The 24935-nt window shown below is 38.8% G+C and overlaps 1 protein-coding gene and 2 pseudogenes across 4 annotated transcripts in view; 1 reads left to right on the forward strand and 2 right to left on the reverse strand.

Moving 5' to 3' along the window:
* Positions 1-24935, reverse strand: part of CFAP91 (cilia and flagella associated protein 91) — a 109578-nt gene that overhangs the window by 37780 nt on the left and 46863 nt on the right. For 3 of the 4 annotated variants that reach the window (XM_077118232.1, XM_077118231.1, XM_077118229.1), the window contains 6 exons: positions 11924-12040; positions 10490-10561; positions 9076-9222; positions 6148-6369; positions 1270-1418; positions 613-704 (listed from right to left, as the gene is read on the reverse strand). In XM_077118232.1, the coding sequence (XP_076974347.1) occupies positions 613-704; positions 1270-1418; positions 6148-6369; positions 9076-9222; positions 10490-10561; positions 11924-12040 (799 nt within the window). The remainder of the gene's footprint in view (positions 1-612; positions 705-1269; positions 1419-6147; positions 6370-9075; positions 9223-10489; positions 10562-11923; positions 12041-24935) is intronic. The other variant, XM_077118230.1, reaches the window with a different exon arrangement.
* LOC143648830 (adenosylhomocysteinase pseudogene) lies at positions 13318-14776 on the reverse strand (annotated as a pseudogene).
* LOC143648831 (ras-related protein Rap-1b pseudogene) lies at positions 14863-18388 on the forward strand (annotated as a pseudogene).

Below are 24935 nucleotides of genomic sequence, written 5' to 3' on the forward strand. Positions count from 1 at the left end.
AGCTTTAAAAGGAGAAGTGATGATCTCAGCAGTCAGAAGAGAGAATTTCCAGCTCTACTTCAGCCAACCAGCTTCTCCTGGGGAATTCATCTAAAACATTTATTGGAGTTCCCAGTTTGTAGCCTGCCTATGGAATTTGGACTTGCCTAACCCCATGGTCACATGAAACAATTCCTATAAAAATCTCATTTAGAGAGATGTCTGTTGGCACTATTTCTCTAGAGAACCCTGACCAATACAGTCTTGTTTCCAAAAGGCTGCTATTGTCTGAAAATCCTGCATATTTTCAACATGCGTTTTATGTTAAAATAAAGAAAAAATAAGATAAAATAAAATACACCCATTCAGCAAACTGGAGAAATGAGCTTCCTTTAAAGAAAGCTTGGATTTTGACACTCTGTCAAGCTATTTAAACTGCATTCCATTTATACTAGATTATATTCTGGAATCAGACAGCATGAAGAGAACTTGACAAGCTCTGAAATAAGAAAACTCAGTAATTGTCCTTCAGAAATTTCCCCATAACTCTGCTCAGTTCTAAATCTCTGGGATATTGAAAATAATTTGTACCTATAAAGAAAATCCTGAAATGAAGCATTTGCTTTGGCTTACCTTTTTCTTTGACAAAGTCCTTTTGCACTTCTGGAATCAGGAAACTATAAACCAACTCGGCAACAATCTCCTCTGACTGAAGCTCAGTTCGACTAAAAATAAAAAAATAAATGGAACTATTTATTTAGAAATCTTTGTTGCCTTACTTGAAATGCTTATTTATACTTAATCTGCCCTGCTTATGTAAGGAATTCCACTGCTCAAATTCTACTATCTCCTTTTCCTGATTAAGTGATCAGAAATATCACATTGCAGGTAAGCTCAGTTAACTCTATGGAAAATTCGATTTTTATCCTGTTCTTCACTTACCGTGCCTGCCATGAAGGGAATACTAGACATACAGCTCATGCATGGAAGCCAAAAACCTCTTGCAGTGGCTCTGCTGTGTTTCACACACCTATTCACATTGTTTTCATGCTTTGGAATATTCTGTAAGTAAGTAATATGAAAGTATCCAGATTGCAGAGGATAATTGAGAATTCAATTCTCAATGTTCCTAGATGTTATACTATATGTTAATATGCTAATAAAATATTGGACACTGAAGAATGGGTCATATACCTTCCTTGGTGGTGATATCTTAAGCTCAACCTCAAAATACAAATGAGTGAAAGTAAATGGGTTACCCATTCTGCAACCTGTTCTCTTGATACGTACCGGTTTTCTATTTCATAAGCAATGTCATTGATTTCCTCAGCCATCTTCTCAATTTCTGCCCTGGCTTGTTCTTCTGCAGTATTTTCTTCCGTATTCAATATTATGTCTTCTAGATAGGAGGTTACGGTACTTTGATGAACTTTAATCACCTGCACAAAGTAAAAACATTCCCACTCACTGAAAACAGGAATGCCATTGTAAACAAACCAAGGACAAGTACACGTTGGTTGACTTTTCTTAGTACGTGTATTTTATCAATAGTCTCTTCACATCATTTCTTTTCTTTACCATACAGTCAGTCTCTTTCTAATCCACCTAGCTACCCATTCTGGGCAGCTGCCACACACTTAGCCTGTGTTAGAATTATGGACCTTAGTCAAGGGTGGACAATACAGCACTGGAGGAAGATCACGGGCTTCAAAGCTAATAGCTCTGGTTTGGATTCTAGCTCTGTTCTTACCAATAGGGTAATTTGATCAAACTGTGGAATAGACTACAAGGTATCTCCCAGTATCCTTTCTCCTTTTACTCTTAAGTTATGGCACTCCTGGGTTTTAGCAGGGCAAGCAGATGCCTAGAATAAAGACTACTTTCCTAACACCCATAGCTAGGGATGGCCCTATGACTGAATTCTGGCCAAGGAGACATATGCAAAACAGGTATGTGCAGCTCATAGAAAGGATTCTCAAGGGCGAGACTTAGTTTCTTTTTTCTCTTTTCCTCAAAGAATGGGGATATAATGGCTGGAAAACCAGAAGTCATCTTAAATTGTCACAAGGGCTGTGCCTTAGGGATGGAAAAGCAGAAAGCTAACAGGATCCTGGGGCTCTGATGAATTCATTGAACTACCATATCTGCCCTGGAGTGCTTCTTTTTAAAGTGCTCTTGAAATTATGAGATGGAATACACATAGAGAAGTATGCTGAGCACATAAATGCAACGTAATGTACTAGTGTAAGGCTAGCACCCACATGGCCATTTCTAGTGTTCCAGAAGATTCTTCCTGACCACAGCCCCTTTCTATTCTTATGACTTTCACAGTAAATGCGCCTTTGCTTTTCTTTATAGTTTTGCTCCTTTTGTATGAAACCATAAACTTTTACCTGTTTTACAGGTAAATACATACTAAGTATCATAAGCATCAAGCACAGCATACTTAGTTGTATATGGATCTGTCGCAACAAACATGAGCTCCTTGGGGGTAGAGCCCTTTCTACCCCCAATATTATAGAATATTGAATATTATACTGTATTTGTGAATATGCCTGGAACTTAGTAGCAACTCAATACCTGTTTCTTGACTGGTACTGTGGCAGAATTTGGAATAAGTGAAACTTGTTGAGTAGCAATGTCTAACACCTTGTCTATACCCTTGAATCCCTATGACTTCCCTCTGGGAAAGTCCCAAAAACCAATGTTAACAAACCAACCAAGCAAATACATTCAGCATTTGCTGAATGTATAGCATGTACTGGGATCTGTGCTGCTACTGTGCAAGGCACTAAAGGAATATATAAAATGCCTGTTCTCACAGAGCCTGCAATCTTACTTAAGAAGCAAACTGCATCTATATGGAACAATTAGATAGCCAAGTTTTCTAATATTTCCAAGGAGGAAGTTTCATTTAGTTCATGTGCCAGTTTGAATTGTTGTGTACCCCAGGAAAGCCAAGTTCTTTAATCCTTATTCAATATTGCTGGGTGGAATCATTTTATTATTTCCATGGAGATGTGACCCATCTAATTGTGGGTAGTAATTTTTGATTAGATGGTTCCCATGGAGATGTGTCTCCACCCATTCAAGGTGGGGTTGCTTACTGGAGCCCTTTAAGAGGGAACCATTTTGGAAAAAGCTTCAGAACCAACAGAGCCCACAAAGCCAGAGACTTTTGGAAATGCATAAAGAAAACACCCCCAAGGAAGCCACTGAAGAAGCCTGGAGAGAAAGCTAGCAGACATTGTCATGTACCTTTCCAGCTGAGAGTGAAACCGTGAATGTCATTGATCTTTTTGAGCCAAGGCATTTTTCCCTGGATGCCTTAGGACATTTTTATAGGCTTGCCTTAATTTGGACATTTTCATGGCCTTAGAACTGTAAACTTGCAATTTTATAAATTTTCATTTTAAAAAGCTGTTCCACATCTGGTATACTGCATTCCAGCAGCTTTCAAACTAATACAGTCCACCTGCATCAGTATACGTAGTGGTGTGTTTATGTGTAACTTTATAAATGGGTAAGTTTCTGGATATGTTTTTGCTTATATGTTACACAGGAGTGAATAAGGAAATATGTAGGTGGCTATATGTATGTTTGTGTTCCTCCATGTATTTGCTAACATTGTGCATACTGGATTATATTTGTGACTATGTCTTTGTGTGTGTGTGCTTTGGTTACTAAAGCTGCCAGAGTGCAATATACAGAAATAGGTTGGCTTTTTCAATGGGGATTTTTTTAGGTTACAAATTTACATTTCTAAGGCCATGTAAATGTCCAAATTAAGCATCAAGGGGAAGATACCATCTCTGAGGAAAGGCTGCTGGCATCTGGGGTTCCTCTGTCATATGGGAAGGTATATGACAATGGTGTCTGCTGATCCTTCTCTCCTAGGTTGTGGTTTCAATGGTTCTCTTCCAAATGCCTCTGGGCATTTTCTCTCTCTTTCCCTCATAAAGACCCCAATAAAGGGATTAAGTCCTACACTGAATGAGATGAGTCACATCTCAATTGAACCAAAAGGTCTCACCAACAGTCAGTCTTTCCCCATAGGGATGGATTAAAAGAATATGGACTTTAGTGGCTCCAGAGCAGCACAATAGGCCTGCTAAAGTATATGAGTGTGTATTGTATTTAAATATGAGTCTATGACTTCCTGTATTTGTGCTTCTCAATAACTACCTGCTATTTTTTCTGATATACATTTCTGAGTTTTGGTGTATTTATTTGGAGGCCTACTCATCTTCAAGAGAGTCTATATAAAGGGGGTTTTGGGAAGGAGGAAGAACAACAATGATTGAATTTTAATTTGGGAGGGAAATTGAGAATTAAAACAGTGTGGGTTATTTGAATCTGTGGGCTCATGAGTACTGGATACATTCTTTACATAAATGGTCTCTAAATCAGACTGGGTCACCTGAACATTTTCTCATCTTTCCTAGACACAGCTAACATCTTCTGGCATCATTCCCATGTAGAAGAGACCTGTCTACAAAGCTTTCTACCAGTTTCTTCCTTTTTATGTGTTTGAGAACAGTGGTTCTGCTGTTCCCTTTGCCTCTGTTCTCATCCCCAGCTGGGTGTTTTCCTTAGTGATAGTTGGTGGGAGATGGGAAATTCCAGTTGGGTAATATTTCCTAAGCCAACTAAATCTCAATGACTCTTTGGAGCAATGTGTTAAGATGGTATAAACCTAGAATACAAATTTTTATGGGCGGTTACACATTGTAGATTATCTGCCACTCAAGTTACAAACCCCAACTTGACAATATATTACCCCAACTTCTTAAACTCTTAGGAAGGAGGGTGGGATATCTTCAATTTTAATCAAAATGTCTTTTGATTAAAAAAATATATACATTGGGTACTATACATGAATCAATCCTAATTTCATAGAAATCAGGAAATTATTAAGATCTCTGACTAAATAAGAAGACCCCAAATTGATACAGCCTTTTTTATTTTTACCAGAGATGCACAAAACTATCCACAGCTTGCTTGGACAGGACTGGGTTGGCTCTTTCTTTCCCACATGGCCCACATCTGGTCCAGGGGAAGCTCTGATACAACCTTTGACTTGACATATTCTGGGAGTCCTGGCCACCCATGTAGGCTCTACTGTGCTCACCTCCAAAGCACCAGCCAGCCCACCCTCCTCCTCCCCATTTCCCAGGAGGTTAGGCACCCTAACTGAAAGAATACATATTAAGCTCTCCAAGGTGTCCCACTGGGACCCCTCTCTCTTGACTACAGCAAAGGGGAAGTCCCCTCAGCCTGCCTCTTGGGGGAGGGTTATTATTCACAGCACTGCTCCCTTTAAAGAACTCCTCCTCAGAAATCCCCTCCAATTTCAACACTCGACCTTTCATATTTTTGTTGAGGGTGAGAGAGTACTTTGAGATCTATACTGGTTCCCAGAAATTCCTCTGAATTTGCCTCTCAGTCACTTTGGAATTTCATATCCATTGTATCTTGGTCTGAATTTTTACTTTACCAACCTGTTACACTAACTCCCAAATTTATTCAGCAAAAACCTCTCTTGTATATCATCTTGTATATCAATCTATCAAAATAACACCTCCACTTAGATTCCTCAAAAGTAACTGAACCCCTGATTCTATCCCTGCCCTTAAGGTGGGCAGGGGTGAGGTGGGCTTTCCTACCTCAGAAAATAGTACCATCATTTCCCAGTTAAGCCTGAACTTGGAAGTTATACTTCCTTTCTCTATTTCTCTGTTGCTTTTTAGTTTCTCTAACGCTACTTCAACACTCACTTCCTGGTCTCCACACTGCCTCCTTCCTACCTGCTCTTTGCACAGCAAGCAGAGGATCCTGTTTAAAATGTCACTGTCCCTAACTGTGCTCTATTTGTTTTCTTCGTGGAACTCAGAACATCTTCTAATTCCATAATTATTTGCATGGTATGTATTACTGAAGCTCCAGGAGAGAAGTGGCCATGACGTGTTATCCTCTCCGGTGTATTCCACTGTGTCTTTGTACAGTGCCTGGTGTATATATAGGAATATATAAATACAGGAAGTCAATATATACTTGTTGAATAAAATGAAAAAACAAAAACATATGCCGTTTCACGTCATGGGTTTTCTTTGGTTTGCTGGGCTTCTGTCCAGACAGCTTCCATTCCGCCCAGCTGACGCCACTTGCCTCTTTAAATATCTGATCCTCCTCCCGCAGGCGCCTTTGCTCCACCTGGCGCCGCCCGCTCTCTTCCGCCTCTCTCATGCGCCGCTGCCGCTCGGCCAGCATGGCGAAGGCGTGGACCCTTCTCTCTTCCTGCAGTCTCACCAGCTCTTTGGACAGGAAATCAAACATGTCCGCTAATGCTCTTCCTTCCAGTCCAGCCAAATGGTTTTCAACCAATGATACCTTAAAAAAATAATAATAATTTGAAGGACATAACTTCTGCTATGAACGGTAATTATAAGGAGGGGTGCTGGAACCAGAACCACTGACAAGTCAATTCGCTTTCAGAATGTATTGTTTTCATTAGGGAGATTATTTCTAGACTGCCCTTCCCAAGAATTCTTACTAGGAAAACTTATATTACAAAAAGATTGCTCAGATAGTCACTGTTGAATTATAGTCCTCAAATTATGAAGAAGATACAGCAAAAGCATTTCTGTTAGCAATCAAGTGGACTGGGTTTTTAAAGTTTTGCTGTTTTTCTTCTTTGCAGTTTTATCTAGAAAGTAAAGTGTTTGTGTCTCCCAGACGTGAAGGGAAATATCAAGGTCTTTAGTAAAGATAATACTGGATTTTAATCCAACAGAATCTTCTAGAAATTCACTCATGATACCCTTATTTTTTTAATGCCTAGTTCTTTCACACAAATTTGGGTAATTTAAGATCTGAATAACATACAAGTAGAAAACCTTGGTACTTTTTATTTGTTAATAACTTGAAAGCCATTAAAAGCCACTTCTGAAACAGAATAGGAAAAAAACCTATGTCTGTATGATCATTGAGGTAAAATAAGGGGGTCCGAGGACTTCTCTGTAGGCCAAAGGACCACAGTTTAAAGAAGCCCAGGAATAGGCCACAAAATACATATTTATGATCCTTGTGTCCTGGCTTTGTCATAGAAGACAGGGTTTTAAATGATACTGTCCTTTGCAACTTCATCCCATTTCCCTCCTAGTTTCAGGGATAAGGGGAAAGAGCTCTCCTTCCAGTCATCTGCTACTTTGCCATTGACAGTTCTCCCTCTGTGCTCAGTTCCCCTTCTGGTTTGTATTTGAAGGGAAGAAATACGCAGAGGTCTCAAAGGCAGTCTGGCTACTGGGTGAGACTGTCATTCAAGTGCAGTTGTTGGCCCCAACACCCTAAGCCTAGGCTTCAGTTCCACCCACACTCCTTGCCCATAAACACTTTCTACAGCAAAGCAAAACTTTACTTATAAAATAGGGAGAGATGGAAAGAAAGGGAGAATCTCACTCCTTACACTCATAAACAGGGGTCATTCAGCTCAGAGCACAAATAATTCTCTGAGTCCAGGGAGCTCAAGCTTCCTTACTTGTGGGACACATGCAACCTTTTAAAATCGCTGTTCATGACTAGTCTCCACCACAAGCAAGAAATCTGAGTCTACTCAGTTAATAAAATCTAGTTTGAAAATTAAGTAAAAATATTTGAGGGTGATTCTGCTATTATAATATGTAATTCATTACATACCTGAAGATTATGCATTTTTGAAAAGTTTATAATAGAAAGTATAAGAGAAGGAGAAGAGGAGAGGACCAGCATTCCTGTAGGTAAATGTGAAGCGTGCACTCCCTCAGATTCTTGCATGTCGTCCGTGTTTCCAGGTACAGCTAAAAGTAGGGTGAATCCTTGGTTGATTGACAGCCTTCCCTATTAACTCCTCCCTTGGCTCTTAGCCGATGTGATCTCAATCATGTTGATATCATGCTTAATGAAATAAATGAAGTAAAAGCCTGGGTTGTCTTAGCTAATCCGCTGAAGCCCATTATCAGAAATCTCAAAGGGCCAGGGAGGACATTTTCCATTGGTGTCCCGAGCTTTGGTGCTTGCAGGGCATTCTGTTCACTACCTAAGCAGAAGTCTAACCTCTTCTCCAACATTTCCAGGACTCTAGGACTTCCAGATTTGGAGCCGCCAGTGTCCAGGTTTCCCATTTCTTTCTCTTGTCCCTCTGTTGGGTCTCACAGCCTGTGGTTTTCTTCCTCCCTCCACCCATAACTCAAAGCTTAGGGACTGTCCAAGTTGCTTCTGCCGTGTAAAAGCAACAAAGTTGCAGTCGTTTCTGAGCTGTTTACCACATGTGCCCAGTTCCCACATAGCACAAGAGTTATGCATGTTCCTAAAGGTGGGTCATATTAACTTTACTGTAGGTTTTACTTTTTTGTAATGCTAAACTGTGCAAAATGACTATTTTCCAGACTGATGTACACGTAAGTGAGAGGAAGCAAAAAGTGTATCTACACTATAGTCAATAACATATAAAACTGTTTGTCTGTATAGACAAACTCTGTAAGAAAACAGGAAAAACATTTCCAGTTGTTGAGTTAGGGCTGCATTTCTCAGCTTTGTCACAGAGCAGAGAGCCATGAGGTCGTGATGCAAGTCACAAAATGTCAAGATATTTTAGGGTATATAATATGAAATTTAGCCAGCATGAGCTATGTGCAGCTCGAAAACTCAGAGGCTATAAGTGATGATATTCTAAACTAAATCTCATTTCTCACTTCTTTTCTTAGAACCTTGATTACTTATTCGTTCTTCTAAGCCCTCATAGCTGAAACGTTGTAGAGTTACCGAATATTTTTTAAAAACTTGGAAGGGAAAAAAATCTTGAAGTTGAAAAACATATTTTGTTTTATGTTTGCAAATAAAGAGAATAATATCATAATCATTATACTGAGGGAACACCCCATTCAAATTATGGACTGCGGCTGCATTTTTCAAGGATGCTGACTGTGACACAATGATGGGATTCTAGGGGATGATTCTTTCTTTCCTATTTCATTTATTGTTATAATGTTGCTTGCACAGTAATAAAAATCAAGGCTGGGCATGTAAGTAAGAAAGTAACAAGAAAGAAAAGGAAAGAACCTTGTGTTCATGCAAGTTCCTCTGCCGCTGCAAGGCCAGGGTCACTTGCTTCTCCGCTTTCCTCACCAGCCTGTCATCTTCCTGTAGTGCATGGCTGGTGCGCAGCTCCTGGATCAGTTCCAGTCGCTTTTCTTTCCCTTCAAACATCTGGATCAAATCAAATCAAAGAGAGACTCGAAAATTAACATCCCTTTGTACCAAGCACAAGGATTTGCATGCAGGACTTGGGAGACACTCGGGAGTGGTCAGTTCTTTTCTGCCTTTTGGGATCCTCAGAATAGCTGAAGGCTCGGCAGAGCTGGAGTTCAGCCCTCTTTAAGGCACATTCAGCTGCCAGGCAGAGAAAGGGCTGAATTACCAGGTAGGTGCTCATCCAGTTTCTTAAAATGCCTCTCAAAGACAAAGTGACAACTACAGAGTCATATTAAGAAAGCAGAACCTTTCCCTCATTTTCTGTGCTCCTTCCCTAAAAAACTTGGAGGTGGTATTGTTCATGATCATCTTTTCTTTTCCAATAAGCCTGCCCCTCATTTATATGCAGGCTACTGTCTGAATTTAACAGGAGCTTTTTTTGTCTTTCTGGAGAAATATTGGAGAGAGTAAATAGTATTGAACACAAAGTGCTCACCAAGCTTCCCTGGACATATTCATCATAAATGAGTCTCCTATGAGTTATGGCTGTCTGAGGAGATAATACATTTTAGTGGGGGCTTTCACCAGCCTATTTATTATTATTATTATTATTAGTAGTAGTAGTAGTGTTGAAATATGATTGCTCTAATAGCACACATAACCTGGCTAACACTTTAGAGCCAGAAAAACCAGAGGTGAATCTGCTGGCAGTCCATTTATTCTCTTAGACTCAGATTTATTTGCCTGAGAATAAAACGGGGTTGCTGATAAGCAAAAAGAAAAAAGAGATGATATATAGAGCAAAGAATATATCATGTGGCCATATAGGATGGCCATTAGTATTTAGTTATTTTATTTATAGTACAGGGAGTGCTAGCTATAAGCTAACTTAAATAAGTATATCATGACTTTGAAAAATTTAATAATCCACTTGGTTTAGGATGCTTTGAAAGTCAAAACTCAGGTGAGAAAATTTCTGAATTTAAGCCTTTCCAAGGAAGTATTTGGTTTCACACACCTTAATGACAATTGTGCAAACAGTAGGAGACCTTCTTCTCTCCCTCCTTGACACTGCACCAGCCACCTGGCCCAATTTGGCCATGGAAGGGAGTGATTAGGTAGCAAGAGAATTGAGCTCAATGGGATTTCAGGGCATAAGTGTGAATTCATTCCAGAGAGTGAATTCCATAATTATAGCAATTCTGTAAATTCTATAAAATGGATGCAATATAAATATATTCTGAACGGAGAAACATAGAGCTAGTAGTTGGACCTTGCATACCATGTTCTGAATCACTCTGCCCCGGAGTAACTTTTGAAGGTAGATCACAGCCATTTCTATCTCTTCTTCTTCCTAAAAGAACAAAGGAAGACCCAAGCAGCCTGAGAACTTTTCTGTCAGCAAAAGTCAGCATCAAATGTTTTTTTTAATACTTATACCAAGCAAGAAAGACTGTGCTAGATATCAAAAGAATTTAAAGAGCTAAAATGTGGTACCTACCCTCATTGAGCATGTAGTATTTTAAATGTTACTTAGGTATCATTAAAATTCATTATTATTCATCATCATAAATAGCATTAACAAATCAAAGAATAGCAAAAAATTTCCCCACTGTCATACTATCCCTACAGATCAAGAAGTCTTTTTTTAAGCAACAGATATGGCTTATAAAATCCCTCTGGCAATAGTTTTTTTCCTGTTTGATAATAAGTAGGCAGAGAATACAGAATTCAGAGTGAGGTGTTTTTCACAAAAATTTAAACTTGTAAAATCAGAATGTAATGAATGATATTAGTGACCTGCAAAGATCACCTTAAATGACTATGTTATGAAAGCAGAAAAAGCATGGGCTGGAAATCTAATTAAGACACTTCTGAATTTATATATTTTTTTAAAAAGCAACAGTCTAATCAGTAGCATTAACACATTGAAGGACAGTGTGTTAACCAAAGGCAGGGGTCTGCACAAAGTCTAAAATAGGAGATGCTGTCCAGGAAGGAGCACATTTTAGTCAGACAGAGGAAAGTGCCAGTCTCTCCAGTAGGGTCAAGTAACCGGCATGAGTGAGCTACGTCCACTCCCCTCCCTCTGAGGATAGGCAAGGCAACCTTCTGAATACAACTTGGCTCCTTATAGGATTGTCCTATACTGAGAGATAATGTGCTGACAGCTAACAGGAACATCCTGTCTCACCAGGCAGTTATATTTCTCTCATGTAATACATTTGCATTGGGCTTCTCTAGCAGTTTCTTGTCGGTTTGTTTAGTCTGAGTTAGTCCTCTAAATCTTAACCAGCTCTGTTTACCTTGCCCAGATTGAGTTTGGGGATCTGTAAAGGTGATGCACACTTTGTCCCTCTTGGATTCTGTCATCAGCCATAGAAGGACAGCCGTGGTAACTGATCATCATTCAATCTTCTTTTTTTTATTTGACATACATGTGGGTTACATTATGATGCCTACTTTTCTTGGGAAGATTTTTTATTCTTTGTGTTTTGTTCTCAAAAAGAATTGGGTTTAGATTTCATTTCATTTCATCTTACTTGTTTTCGTGTATATTTGATGTTTAACACATAAGAATAAAGAAAACATTTAAGCCAGAGCTTGGGAAATTAACACTATTTAATTGGGTTTCTTTTCTACCCAAACTATGCTAAGAATAAACTGACAGCAATCCTGAATTTGGCATTTCAAATGAAAAATGTTTCAAACTTACATTGGAACTCATTTCCAAGCTTGGAGTTGGAAGCCGAGGTTGAGGTATTGGGTTTTGTTGAAGGAAGCGCAAGGGTTTCTTTGATTCAAGGACTTTATTCTTCTTTTCCAGCAGTGCCTGAAATAACACCAGATGTCATTCTTTACCTTTGTATTTTCCTCCACTATCATATCTAGGCTGCAGATGTGAATATCAATCAGATATAATATTCTTTATGGCTAGGGCAATTTGAAGACATCCAATCTGAGGTGCCTGTATCTCCCAGAGGATGCTATGATATTCTTGAAGATATATTACCCATAGAATAAACATGGCATGGATTCTAGGTACATCCATTTTACCAAGGATTTGAAGGATTTTAAAAATTGAGTTCTTAAAAAGTTCTGTCATGTGTATGTACAAGCAAACCACTGAACTGTTATTTTTCCAGTTTAAACAAATGCCTGTGCAATAGAAGAATTTCCTGTGAAGTAAATGACTGAAGCATTTCATATGCTTTTATTGTTATGAAGGAAAACAGGAGCATTAAATGGCAACTGTCTCAAAGTGAAGGGAGAGTATTACTTAGGCTTTGAAAGTCTACACATTCACATTTTCAAAAACGAGCTCGTTTCTTCATGAAAGAGTGTGTGTGTGTTTTACTTTATATATATTTTTTACCTTCTGATCACCAAAAGTCCTGCTGAAATTATGTGATGTAAGGTTTTTTCACTGGTTCCATTTTCAACCACAGGGAATTTTTAAAAGTACCAAAAATTCTGATCTTTGTGGTTTAAAAATCATTCTTTACTTTTTTATCATATGATTTTCTTTTTTTTAGGTACCAAAATTTTTATTTACCCACCTTCCTGCTCTCTTAGAACACATTATAAGCTAAATTAATCTTTTTTTTGGCCCAGGATTGTGATAGGAACCATCATGTTACAAAGTGGTCACAGTCCTATGCCTGCTTTTACATTTTTCTGGCCCCTGTCAACCTCTGGCTGTAACTTCTCTTGTCCCCTTAACAGTCTATTTTTTTTTTTTTTTTTTTTACATGGGCAGGCACCGGGAATCAAACCCAGGTCCTTGGGCATGGCAGGCAAGCATTCTTACCTGCTGAGCCACTGTGGCCTGCCCAACAGTCTATTCTTATCTGTGTAAAGTAGGGACTCAAGTACCAGCTTCATTATTCTGAGGTTTAAGAGAATGCCTAGTACTAAAGCAGGTTCTTAGGAGCATTCAAACACCAACAATTCCTCCCTGCCCTTCAAGATTGCTTTTCTTCATCTGTCACTGACTGAAGAACCAGTGAACTTATAAACCAAGCACATGAGTATAAAGTCCATAAGGCCATGTGAAGAGACATAGATGGTAAAGTACGTTGACTTTAGACCACTGCTGTTAACTTCAGCCTAGGGTCTAAGTGAGCAGTTCCAAGACCCCTGAGTGCATGGATCCTTGTGTCTCCCTTGTATCTCTATGATGACCAGGGCTTGAGGGTTTCTCAATGCCCCTTGCCACATTTCAAACAGTATGAGGGATGCGGCAGAAGTGAGAGTCTGAGTGAGCAGCCCCAGGGAGTCAATGGGAGGTACAAGTAAAACCACTTTCAAAGTTGGTGCCATTGTTCTTGGGAGGAGTGGGTAGAGCCTGGGAGGGCTGCCAGCTGGAAGGTAAAGGGTAAAGACCTGATCAGGCTGGAAAGGGCCATCACGGGACATGCCCAGGTACTTGGCCTGCTTCTCAGACAGCTTGGTCAGCTGCACATTCAGCTTGCCCAGATGGGCTTTTGGGCAAGAAGTGGACCCTGATGAGGTACTTGTCCAGGTGGGTCCACAGCTCAATCTGTGCAGGACCTGGTTGGTAAAGAATTTGCTCATTACGAAGCTAGGGTGGCCTGTGGCACAGCCCAAGTTGACCAGCCTGCCCTCAGCCAGCAGGATGATATCGCAACCATTCTTTAGCCAGCAACAGTCTACCTGGGGCTTGATATTCACTTTCTCCACAGCATTCTTGTTGAGCCGCTTGCCATCAGTCTCCATGTCAAAGTGTCCAGTGTTACACAGGATGGCATCATCCTTCACCTGCTCAAAGTGCTGGCCGAGGATGATGCTGATACAGTCTGTGGTGGTAACAGAGATATTGCCCTCGTTACAGGCCTGATCTGTGGTGGTCATGGCCTCCCATGGCGGCCTGCAGAGCATTGATGAGGTCAAGCTCAGTGATGATGACATGGGCCCCAAAATGCCCGAGGGCCCAGGCACAGCCCTTGCCCACATCACCATAGACTGGCACCACCACCACCTTGCCCGCAATCATCACATCTGTGGCCCACTTGATGCCATCTATGAGGGATTCCTGGCAGCCACAGATAGTCAAAAGCAAACTTGCTCTTGGTGATGGAGTCATTGATGGCAGGCTGCTTCAGGATCCTGTTGGCCATCATCTTGTAGAGGTTGTGCTCCCAAGTTATGGTCTCCTTGGAGCTGCCTTGAATGCCAGACAGGAGCTGCAGGTACTTGGTGTGGATGAGGTTAGTGAGGTCACCACCATCATCCAGAATCATGTTAAGGGGCCTCTCCTTGAAGTAGTATCTGCTCTATGTACCATAGGTACTCCTGTCTGTTTCACCCTTCCAGGCGTGCAGTGGAATGCTGGCCTTGGCAATGGCTGCTGCCACAGGTCTTGGGTGGAGAAGATATTACAGCTGGACCACTGTACCCCAGCACCCAGGGCAACAAGGGTCTCAATAGGCACAGTCATCTCCACGGTCATATGCAGGCAGCTGGCGATGCGGGCGCCCTTCAGTGGCTTGGAGGCCGAGTACATCTCCCGCACGTGCATCAGGCCCAGCATCTTGTTCTCTGTGGTGTCCAGGGCCTTGCATCCCCAAGAGGCCACGCTGATGTGGGCCACCTTGTAGGGCAGTTTGTCTCACTTGCTGACTGCACTTCTGCATGGAGGGTGGGTGGTGCTGGGCAGGGATTATACTTTTTATACTATATTTTCCAGAAAAACACGGATAAGTGATAAGAATCTAGCACTAAGTCAAAACTAGAAAGTTCTAAAGAATGATCATGATGGTGAATATACAACTATGTGATGATATTGTGAGCCATTGATTATACACCACGCATGGAATGTTTGTATCTTAAGAATGTATGTGCTTGTATGTTTCTACTAAAAACTAGAAAGTAGTAGAAATATGCAAATTACGAGTGAAATTTGGAACAACCTGAAATTGCTATGATTTTGAGAGACACGAAGGCTTTGAGTTTCTTTACAATAAATTTAAACAGTAAATATGAATAGCTCTATTGCAAACACAATTAGTGAACCAGTAGAAAGCAGTAACAGCCTGAAAGTAATTAATAATTCTAAACTCTGGTATTGTTTGAAAAGCCCCAAACAATACCAAACAAAACTGCTTCATACCCATCATTCATAGGTGATTATGTTGGTTAGGATGAGGGAAAATAGGTATTCTCACACACTACTGAAATTGTATATCATTTATGAAGGAAAAATTGGCAATATCTATCAAAATTATAAATGCACATATATTGTAGTCTAGCAATACTATGTCAAGGAATTTGTGTTCTAAATATGTTCACACGAGTACCAAATTATATGCATACAAGGTTATTCATTGCAGCTCTGTTTGTAATATTAAAAAAATGGTACCAAGCTAAATATACATCAAAAGGAGATTGCTACATACATTATAGTATATTCCTACAATGATATATCATGCAAGTGTAAAGAAATAATAAAGATTTTCTGGTAAAATTGATATGGGATGACCTCAAGACATATTAAATCAAAAAAGCAGAGGGAGAACAGCATGCACTATATACTAATATTTGTATAAAGAAGAGGTTAAAAATATACTTACATATATTTATTTATATATTATATATTTCAAATACATATTGATGCAAACATATACACATGTTTATATGTGCAATATATATGTGTGTGTGTGTATACATACATGCATGCATACAACGGTATCTCTGGAAGTTTAGACATGAAACTGGAAACACTAGTTGTCTGCAGAGAAGGAACTGCATGACTGGGAGACAGGGATAAAAAGGAAACATTTCAGTATATAACTCATGAAGTTTGAATCAAGTGACTCTACTTATTATTTAATAAATAAATAAAAGTTAAAGAAAATAAAAAATAATTCAAATTCTGAAGAAAATCACCAGAATTTTCACAATTTAAAGAAAAAAATCATTTGACCAAGAAGTACAATGAAAAAGCATAATCAATGAAACAAAAGAACTTGAGATTTTTAAAATCTCAACCTCACAATTGCCTTGAAAGATGAAGTTCAAAAAGAGACAGAGAGAGAAGAATGAATTAATGACTGTGAGAATACAATGAATGAATGAATACAATGAGTACAATCCATTTTAATATGCTCAAAAGACAACCTGACCGACTGAGTAGGCAACTATGTTTAACCTACGGCATTCATAAAGGACTAGTTGGTCTCTTTTATCCCACTTTACAATGCAAGGATTTGACAAGGCATCAAAATATATTTCTCCTAAATTTCTACCAAGAATAGTCTGAAAATTGCACTGTGGTAATTCTTTTATGCCATTACGGCCATCTCTCCTCTGTTATTACTAAGCCATAGTTCATAAGTATTTTAAAAACAACTCATAACACCTATGACTCTGGATATTCAAAATGATGTGACTGTACAACTAAGAAAATACATTTTCTGTATGAAAACCTGATATTTAATGACTTTTTCTTTATTTCAATCCAGTATTCCAAATGAGCAGATTCCTTATAATGGCATCTCACCAACCAGATCAGTAGAAATATTTTGTTTATAATCTGACTACTTCAAAATTACTTCTCTTTTTTAAAAAGCATACAGATATAATATGGAATTGAAGGAAAAAGCCTCAAAAGCATGATTGCTGGGATGAGTCACTTTGGAAAACAGACTTCAAGAGAAGTCTCTATGGGTGGTAAAGACTAAACATTCAAGCCTGACAAAGAGGAAAAATAATGCACACACCTTTCTCTTTAGGAACTGACAGCCCCGACATTACCAATTATATACACTTATCACATTGTACACTATTCAAGATGAATTAGGATAAGCTCTCCTTGCAAGTGGTAAATGATTGGTTTTCTTGAAAGAGGAATTTATGTCTCTCTGCCCCCAAAAGTATCTCTCGCACGACTTACCATTTATCTGTTTCCTTTATTGTTTCATTCCAAACATTTGGATAAATTCATGCTTTCATTCCACATCCACCCATCACTTAATTACTAAGAATTCCCATTAAAAAAAATGTAGGGGTAAAGAAAGTCTTAAGGATTCCTACCAAGATAATGAACAGCCCAGTCTGCTGGCTGCCTCCTCAGAAGAACAGAATGAGGGAAATTGAAGCAAGGAGAAAACTCTGAGAGATTCCTTGGGAGAGAGAGAACTGTTTTGAACTAAATACGGGTTTGTAGAGGATGGGGAGCACATGCATGAGGTGTCATACCTTAACTTGGACTATAAGAATATAAAATATGAAAGGGGCTATTATTAGTGTTTTGTTATTTCTTTTCCGTCATTGCCTGAGGACAATTAGTGCCTACTCTCTCAGCTGTAGTGACACAGGGCAAGTAAGTAAGGTCAGAGCAGAGAGACAGAGAATCTTTGTGCTGATGAAGAGCTGAAAAAGCAGGAGAGGGCCCATAGTCAGGTGCGTAATCATCCGAGCAGTGGCGGCAGCAGAAGTACAGCTGTGGTGCCAGAACTAATGACCTGGAGGGAGGTCAAGACGCCAGGAGACACTGGCTATGAGGACCACTGACAGCCTGAGACGTACTAGATTTTAACAACTTCACACAATACATGAGTATAACTAGTGGTTCTTGGCCCAGGAGGCATTGGAAAGTTTGCTCTGACCATGCAGTTTGTGCAAGGAGCTTTTGTTGAAAAATATGATCCTACGATAGAAGATTCTTATAGAAAGCAGGTTGAAGTAGGTGTACAGTGTATGCTTGAAATCTTGGATACTGTCGGAGCACAACAATTTACAGCAATGAGGGATTTGTACATGAAAATGGACAAGATTTTGCATTAGTTCATTTCATCATAGCACAGTCCACATTTAATGATTTACAAGATCTGAAGGAACAGAACCTTTGAGTAAAAGGCATTGATGATGTTCCAATGATTCTGGTTGAAGTGTCACTTGAAGGATGAAAGAGTTGTAGGAAAGGAGCAAGGTCATAATCTAGCAAGGCAATGGAACAACTGTGCATTCTTAGAATCTTCTGCAAAAATAAAAAATAAATGTTAATGAAATCTTTCATGGCTTGGTATAGCAAATTAATAGAAAAACTGCCGTGCAGGGGAAGGCTGGCATAAAGATATCATGTCAGCTGTTTAATAGATGAACTGTGTTGTAGCTCTGAGCCACTTTCTTTTTTTGAATTTAAGATTATATTTTATTTAACCTGATATATGCAAAATATTATAATTTCAACATATTATCAATATAAAAATTATTGAGATATTTTACATTCATATTATGTCTTCAAAACATGGTGTGCTGGTTTGAAAGGAAGTATGCCCCCTAAGAAAAGCCATGTTTTAATATAAATCCCATTTCTTAAAGGTAGAATAATCCCTATTCAATACTGTATATTTGAAACTGTAATGAGATCATCTCCCTGGTTGATGTGATTTAGTTAAGAATGGTTGTTAAACTGGATTAGGGGATGACATGTCTCCACCCCTTTGAGTGGGTCTTGATTAGTTTCTGAAGTCCTATAAAAGAGGAAACATTTTGGAGAATGAGAGATTCAGAGAGATTCAGAGAGAGCAACACTACAAAGCAGAGAGTCCACCAGCCAGTGATCTTTGGAGATGAAGAAGGAAGACGCCTCCCGGGGAGCTTCATGAAATAGGAAGCCAGGAGAGAAAGCTAGGAGATGATGCCGTGTTCGCCATGTGCCCTTCCAGCTGAGAGAGAAACCTTGAACTTCACCAGCCTTCTTGAACCAAAGTATCTTTCCCTGGATGCCTTGGATTGGACATTTCTATAGACTTGTTTTAATTGGGACATTTTCTCGGTCTTAGAACTGTAAACTAGCAACTTATTAAATCCCCCTTTTAAAAAGCCATTCCATTTCTGGTATATTGCATTCTGGCAGCTAGCAAACTAGAACACATGGTGTGTGTTTTAAACTTACGGCTCAAATCAATTAGGTGCACTGCATTTCAAGTGTTAAATAATTAGTTACATGTGGCGAGTGGCTACTGCATTTGACAGCACTCATCCAAAATATAATTGATGTGGTCGGAAATATTGAGAAATTGGGCCTTGCCCCCAGCCTCAGCCTCCACCCAATAAAACCATTAATAGTATTGATTTGGCACTATAAAGGGCCCTCATAGGATTTTTTTTTGCATGGGCAGTCACTGGGATTTGAACCCAGGTCTCTGGCATGGCAGGTGAGAACTCTTGTCACTGAGCCACCATCGCACCACCCCCTTGTAGGATTTTATGCTACTAATTTAATCTGGTTTAGGAATGCAGGTGTTTACCAAAAGTTAACTTTTACTTCAAATCATGAGATCTTCACCCCAAATTCCCTCTGTCACATTAGGCATTTCCTTGAACTATTTAGGAAGTCATATTCTCAAGAGACAAATGCGCACAGGTATGAATGGATCCTGTAGTTTAGGGTGAGTGGACTTCCAGCCAATCGCCAGAATCATGCGCTTATCTTGGAAAAGGTCAGACCATCTAAGGGGAAAGGAGTGTGGAACTTTCCATCTGAAACTGTGTGTGGATGCTCATGGAAATGAGGTCGGCAGGGACCTCACATATCATGTAACCCATTCTATTCTTTTCATAGATGAAGAAACCTGGTCTCAGGGAACATATTTGAGTCATCCAGAATGTGAGCCACTTTCAATCAAATTCACCTACAGTATGTTACTATTACTTGTAATCCCAAAATGAGCTACCATCACCTCTATCCATTCCCAAACATTTAAGTGCACGCTTTTAACAAATCTGTACGTATTAGGTAACCGTTCCCCCTTCTCTAGCTTCTATCACTGTATTCTACACTTTTCCCCATGTATGTCTTTATTTTATTACTCAACTTGACAGATTGGATAAGGGGGATATCAGTCACAAGGTTTTTCCAATCATACAGACACAAGGTAAAAATTATATAGTTATACAATGATTATCAAAGATCAACTGGGTTGCAGTTCAACAATTTCAGGTATTTCCATCAGGAATTTCTGACAGAATAGAAACCAAAAAGAAACATTGAGGGCCATGGTGGCTCAGCAGGCAGATTTCTCACCTGCCATGCCAGAGACCCAGGTTCAATTCTCGGTGCCTGCCCAACTAAAAAAAAAGAAACATTCACACAATGATTCAGTAGTGAGAATCACATGTCAGTCTTAACTACGCGGTCACAACTCCTCCTTCTCATTTGATTGCTCTCTCAATCTTCAGAGGTATTTGAGCAATGACCATTCTAACTTTTTCATGCTGAAAAGGGGTGTCAACATTATTGGGGAGAGGAATGCAAGAGGTTAATGTTCTTAGAGAGAAACCTCTGGGTTTCAAGACTTATCTGGGACAGGAACAATCTGTAGATTTTAAGTTTCTGAAAAAGTAAACTTAATAAGCAATGGTATTGCCAGGTAATATGGCAATTCTGTATTCAGCTTTTTGAGGAGCTGCCAAACTGCCTTCCACAGCAGTTGTACCATTTGACTTCCCACCATTTGATCCATTTTGAGTTAACTTTTGAATAGGGTGTGAGATATGGGTCCTCTTTCATTCTTTTGCATATGGATATCCAGTTCTCTAGGCACCATTTACTGAAGAGACTGTTCTGTCCCAGGTGAGTTGGCTTGACTGCTTTATCAAAGATCAATTATCCATAGATGAGAGGGTCTGTATCTAAACACTCTATTTGATTCCATTGGTCAGTATATCTATCTTTATGCCAGTACCATGCTGTTTTGACCACTGTAGCTTCATAATATGCCTTAAAGTCATGTAGCGTGAGACCTCCAACTTCATTTTTTTTTTTCAAGATACTTTTAGCTATTCTGGGCACCTTGCCCTTCCGGATAAATTTGGTGATTGGTTTTTCCATTTCTGAAAAGTAAGTTTTGGGATTTTAATTGGTATTGCATTGAATCTGTAAATCAATTTAGGTAGAATTGATATCTTAACTATATTTAGTCTTCCAATCCATGAACACGGTATGCCCTTCCATCTATTTAGGTCTTCTGTGAGTTCATTTAACCATTCTTGTACCTTATTGTATAGGTCTTTTGTCTCTTCAGTTAAATTTATTCCTAAATATTTTATTCTTTTGGTTGCAATTGTAAATGGAATTCTTTTCTTGATTTCCCCCTCAGATTGTTCATTACTAGTGAATAGAAACACTACAGATTTTTGAGTGTTGATCTTGTAACCTGCCACTTTGCTGTACTTATTTGTTAGCTCTGGTAGTTTTGCTGTGGATTTTTTGGGTTTTTCGACATTTAGTATCATAGCATCTGCAAACAGTGAGAGTTTTAGTTCTTCCTTTCCAATTTTGATGCCTTGTATTTCTTTTTCTTGTCTAATTGTTCTGGCTAGAACTTCCAACACAATGTTGAATAAGAATGGTGATAATGGACATCTTGTCTTGTTCCTGATCTTAAGGGAAAGTTTTCTGGTTTTCCCCATTGAGGATGATGCTAGCTATGGGTTTTTCTTATATTCCCTTTATCATTTTCAGGACGTTCCCTTCTAATCCTATCCTCTGAAGTTTTTTCAACAGGAAAGGATGTTGAATTTTGTCAGATACCTTTTCTGCATCAATCAAGATGATCATGTGGTTTTTCTGCTTTTATGTGTTGATATGGTGTATTACATTAATTGATTTTCTTATGGTGAACCATCCTTGCACATCTGGGATGAATCCTACTTGGTCATGATGTATAATTCTTTTAATGTAGTGCTGGATTTGATTTGCTAGAATTTTGTTGAGGATTTTTGCATCTATATTCATTAGAGAGATTGGTCTGTAGTTTTCGTTTTTTTGTAATATCTTTAGCTTTGGTATGAAGGTGATGTTGGCTTCATAGAATGAGTTAGGTAGTTTTCCCTTCTGTTCAATCTTTTTGAAGAGTTTGAGCAGCATTGCTACTAATTCTTTCTGGAATGTTTGCTAGAACTCACTTGTGAAGCCATCTGGTCCTGCACTTTTCTTTTGGGGGAGCTTCTTAGTGACTGATTCAATTTCTTTACATGCGATTGGTTTGTTGAGGTCGTCTATTTCTTCTCGAGTCAAAGTTGGTTGTTCATGCCTTTCTAGAAAGTTGTCCATTTCATCTACATTGATGTATTTATTAGCATAAAGTTGTTCATAGTATCCTGTCATTACTTCCTTTATTTCTGTGGGGTCAGTGGCTATGTCTCCTCTTCCATTTCTGATCTTATTTATTTGCATCCTCTCTCTTCTCCTTTTCGTCAATCTGGCTAAAGGTCCATCAATCTTATTGATTTTCTCATATAACTAGCTTCTGGTTTCATTGATTTTCTCAATTGTTTTTATGTTCTCAATTTCATTTATTTCGCCTCTATTCTTCATTATTTCTTTCTTTTTGCTTGCTTTGGGGTTAGTTTGCTGTTCTTTCTGTACTTCTTCTAAGTAGACAGTTAATTCCTCAATTTTTGCCCTTTCTTCTTTTTTGATATAAGCATTTAGGGCACTAAATTTCCCTCTTAGCACTGCCTTTGCTGCGTCCCATAAGTTTTGAGATGTTGTGTTTTCATTTTCATTTGCCTCGAGATATTTACTGATTTCACTTGTAATTTCTTCCTTGACCCACTGGTTGTTTAAGAGAGTGTTGTTGAGCCTCCACATATTTGTGAATTTTCTGGCACTCTGCCTATTGTTGATTTCCAACTTCATTTCTTTATTATCTGAGAAAGTGTTTTGTATGATTTCAATCTTTTTAAATTTATTGAGACTTGCTTTGTGACCCAGCATATGGTCTATCCTTGAGAATGATCCATGAGCACTTGAGAAAAAGGTGTATCCTGCTGTTGTGGGGCGTTATGTTCTATAAATGTCTGTTAAGTCTAGCTCATTTATTGTATTATTCAAATTCTCTGTTTCTTTACTGATCCTCTTTCTATATGTTCTGTCCTTTGATGAGAGTGGTGAATTGAGGTCTCCAACTATTATGGTAGATACGTCTATTTCTCTTTTCAGTGTTTGCCTCGTGTATTTTGGAGCATTCTAGCTTGGTGCATAAATATTTATGATTGTTATGTCTTTTTGTTGAATTGTTCCTTTTATTAATACATTGTGTCCTTCTTTGTCTCTTTTAACTGTTTTACATTTGAAGTCTAATTTGTTAGATATTATTATAGCTACTTCTGCTCTTTTCTGATTGTTATCTGCCTGAAATATCTTTACCAACCTTTCATTTTCAACCTTTGTTCAACCTTGGGTCTGAGATGTGTTTCCTGTAGACAGCATATAGATGGGTCCTGTTTTTTAATCCATTCTGCCAGTCATTGTCTTTTGATTGGGGAGTTTAATCCATTAACATTTAGTGTTATTACTGTATGGGTAGTACTTTCTTCTAATATTTTGCCTTTTGGATTTTATATGTCATATCTAATTTTTCTTCTTTTTAACTTTACTGATAGTCTCCCTTTCTGCACTCTTCTCCACAATTCTCTCTCCTTTCTTTTTGTATCTGCCTCTAATGCTCCCTTTAGTATTTCTTGCAGAGCCAGTCTCTTGATCACAAATTCTCTCAGTAATTTTTTGACTGAAAATGTTTTAATTTCTCCCTCATTTTTGAAGGACAATTTTGCTGGATATAGAAGTCTTGGTTGGCAGTTTTTCTCTTTTAGTAATTTAAATATGTGATCCCACTGTCTCCTTGCCTCCATGGTTTCTCCTGAGAAATCTACACATAGCCTTTTTTTGTTTGTGATGGATTGCTTTTCTCTTGCTACTTTCAAGATTCTCTCTTTCTTTTTGACTTATGACATTTGATTAGTAAGTGTCTTGGAATACGTCTGTTTGGATCTATTCTCTTTGGGGTATGCTGCACTTCTTGGATCTGTAATTTTAAGTCTTTCATAAGAGTTGGGAAATTTTCAGTGATAATTTCTTCGATTAGTTTTTCTCCTCCTTTTCCCTTCTCTTCTCCTTCCGGGACACCCACAACACGTATATTCATGTGCTTCATATTGTCATTCAATTCCCTGAGTCCCTGCTCATATTTCTCCATTTTTTTCCCTATATTTTCTTTTTCTTGTCGGATTTCAGAAGTTCCATTCTCCAGTTCACTAATCCTCTCTTTTGCCTCTTGAAGTCTAACATTGTAGGTTTCCATTGTTTTTTTCATCTCTTCCCCTTTGCCTTTCATTCCCGTAAGTTCTGTGATTTTTTCAGACTTTCAACTTCTTCTTTTTGTTCAATCCTTGCATTTTTTATATCGTCCCTCAATTCATTGATTTGATTTTTGACAAGGTTTTCCATGTCTGTTCATACATTCTGAATTAATTGTTTCAACTCCTGTATGTCTTTTGAATTGTTGGTTTGTTCCTTTGGGCCATATCTTCAATTTTCCTAGTGTGATTTGTTATTTTTGCTGGCATCTAGGCATTTAATTACCTTAATTAGTTTATTCTGGAGATTGCTTTCACTTCTTTTACCTAGGGTTTTCTTGCTGGATGAATTTGTTGTCTGTCTGTTCCTTGGCATTCAGTTCAGCTTTTTCTGGACCACTAGCTTAGGTTTTGTTTAACAGAGGAGAATTTTTCAGCTCTTGTTTCTGCCCTCCCTGTATGGTGTTTTCTCCCTCCCTCTCTTTAGGAGGGTCTACTTAGGTATTATAGAACCCAGCCAGATTTTCCCAGACCAAACTGGCCTCCTGACAGGAGGAAAGAGTCACCTGCATCAGTTTTCCCTGAGGGTGAGAACCAGCAGGTTGAAAGACTTTCCT

This window comes from Tamandua tetradactyla, chromosome 10, assembly GCF_023851605.1.
Source record: "Tamandua tetradactyla isolate mTamTet1 chromosome 10, mTamTet1.pri, whole genome shotgun sequence".
Classification (NCBI taxonomy): Eukaryota; Metazoa; Chordata; class Mammalia; order Pilosa; family Myrmecophagidae; genus Tamandua; species Tamandua tetradactyla.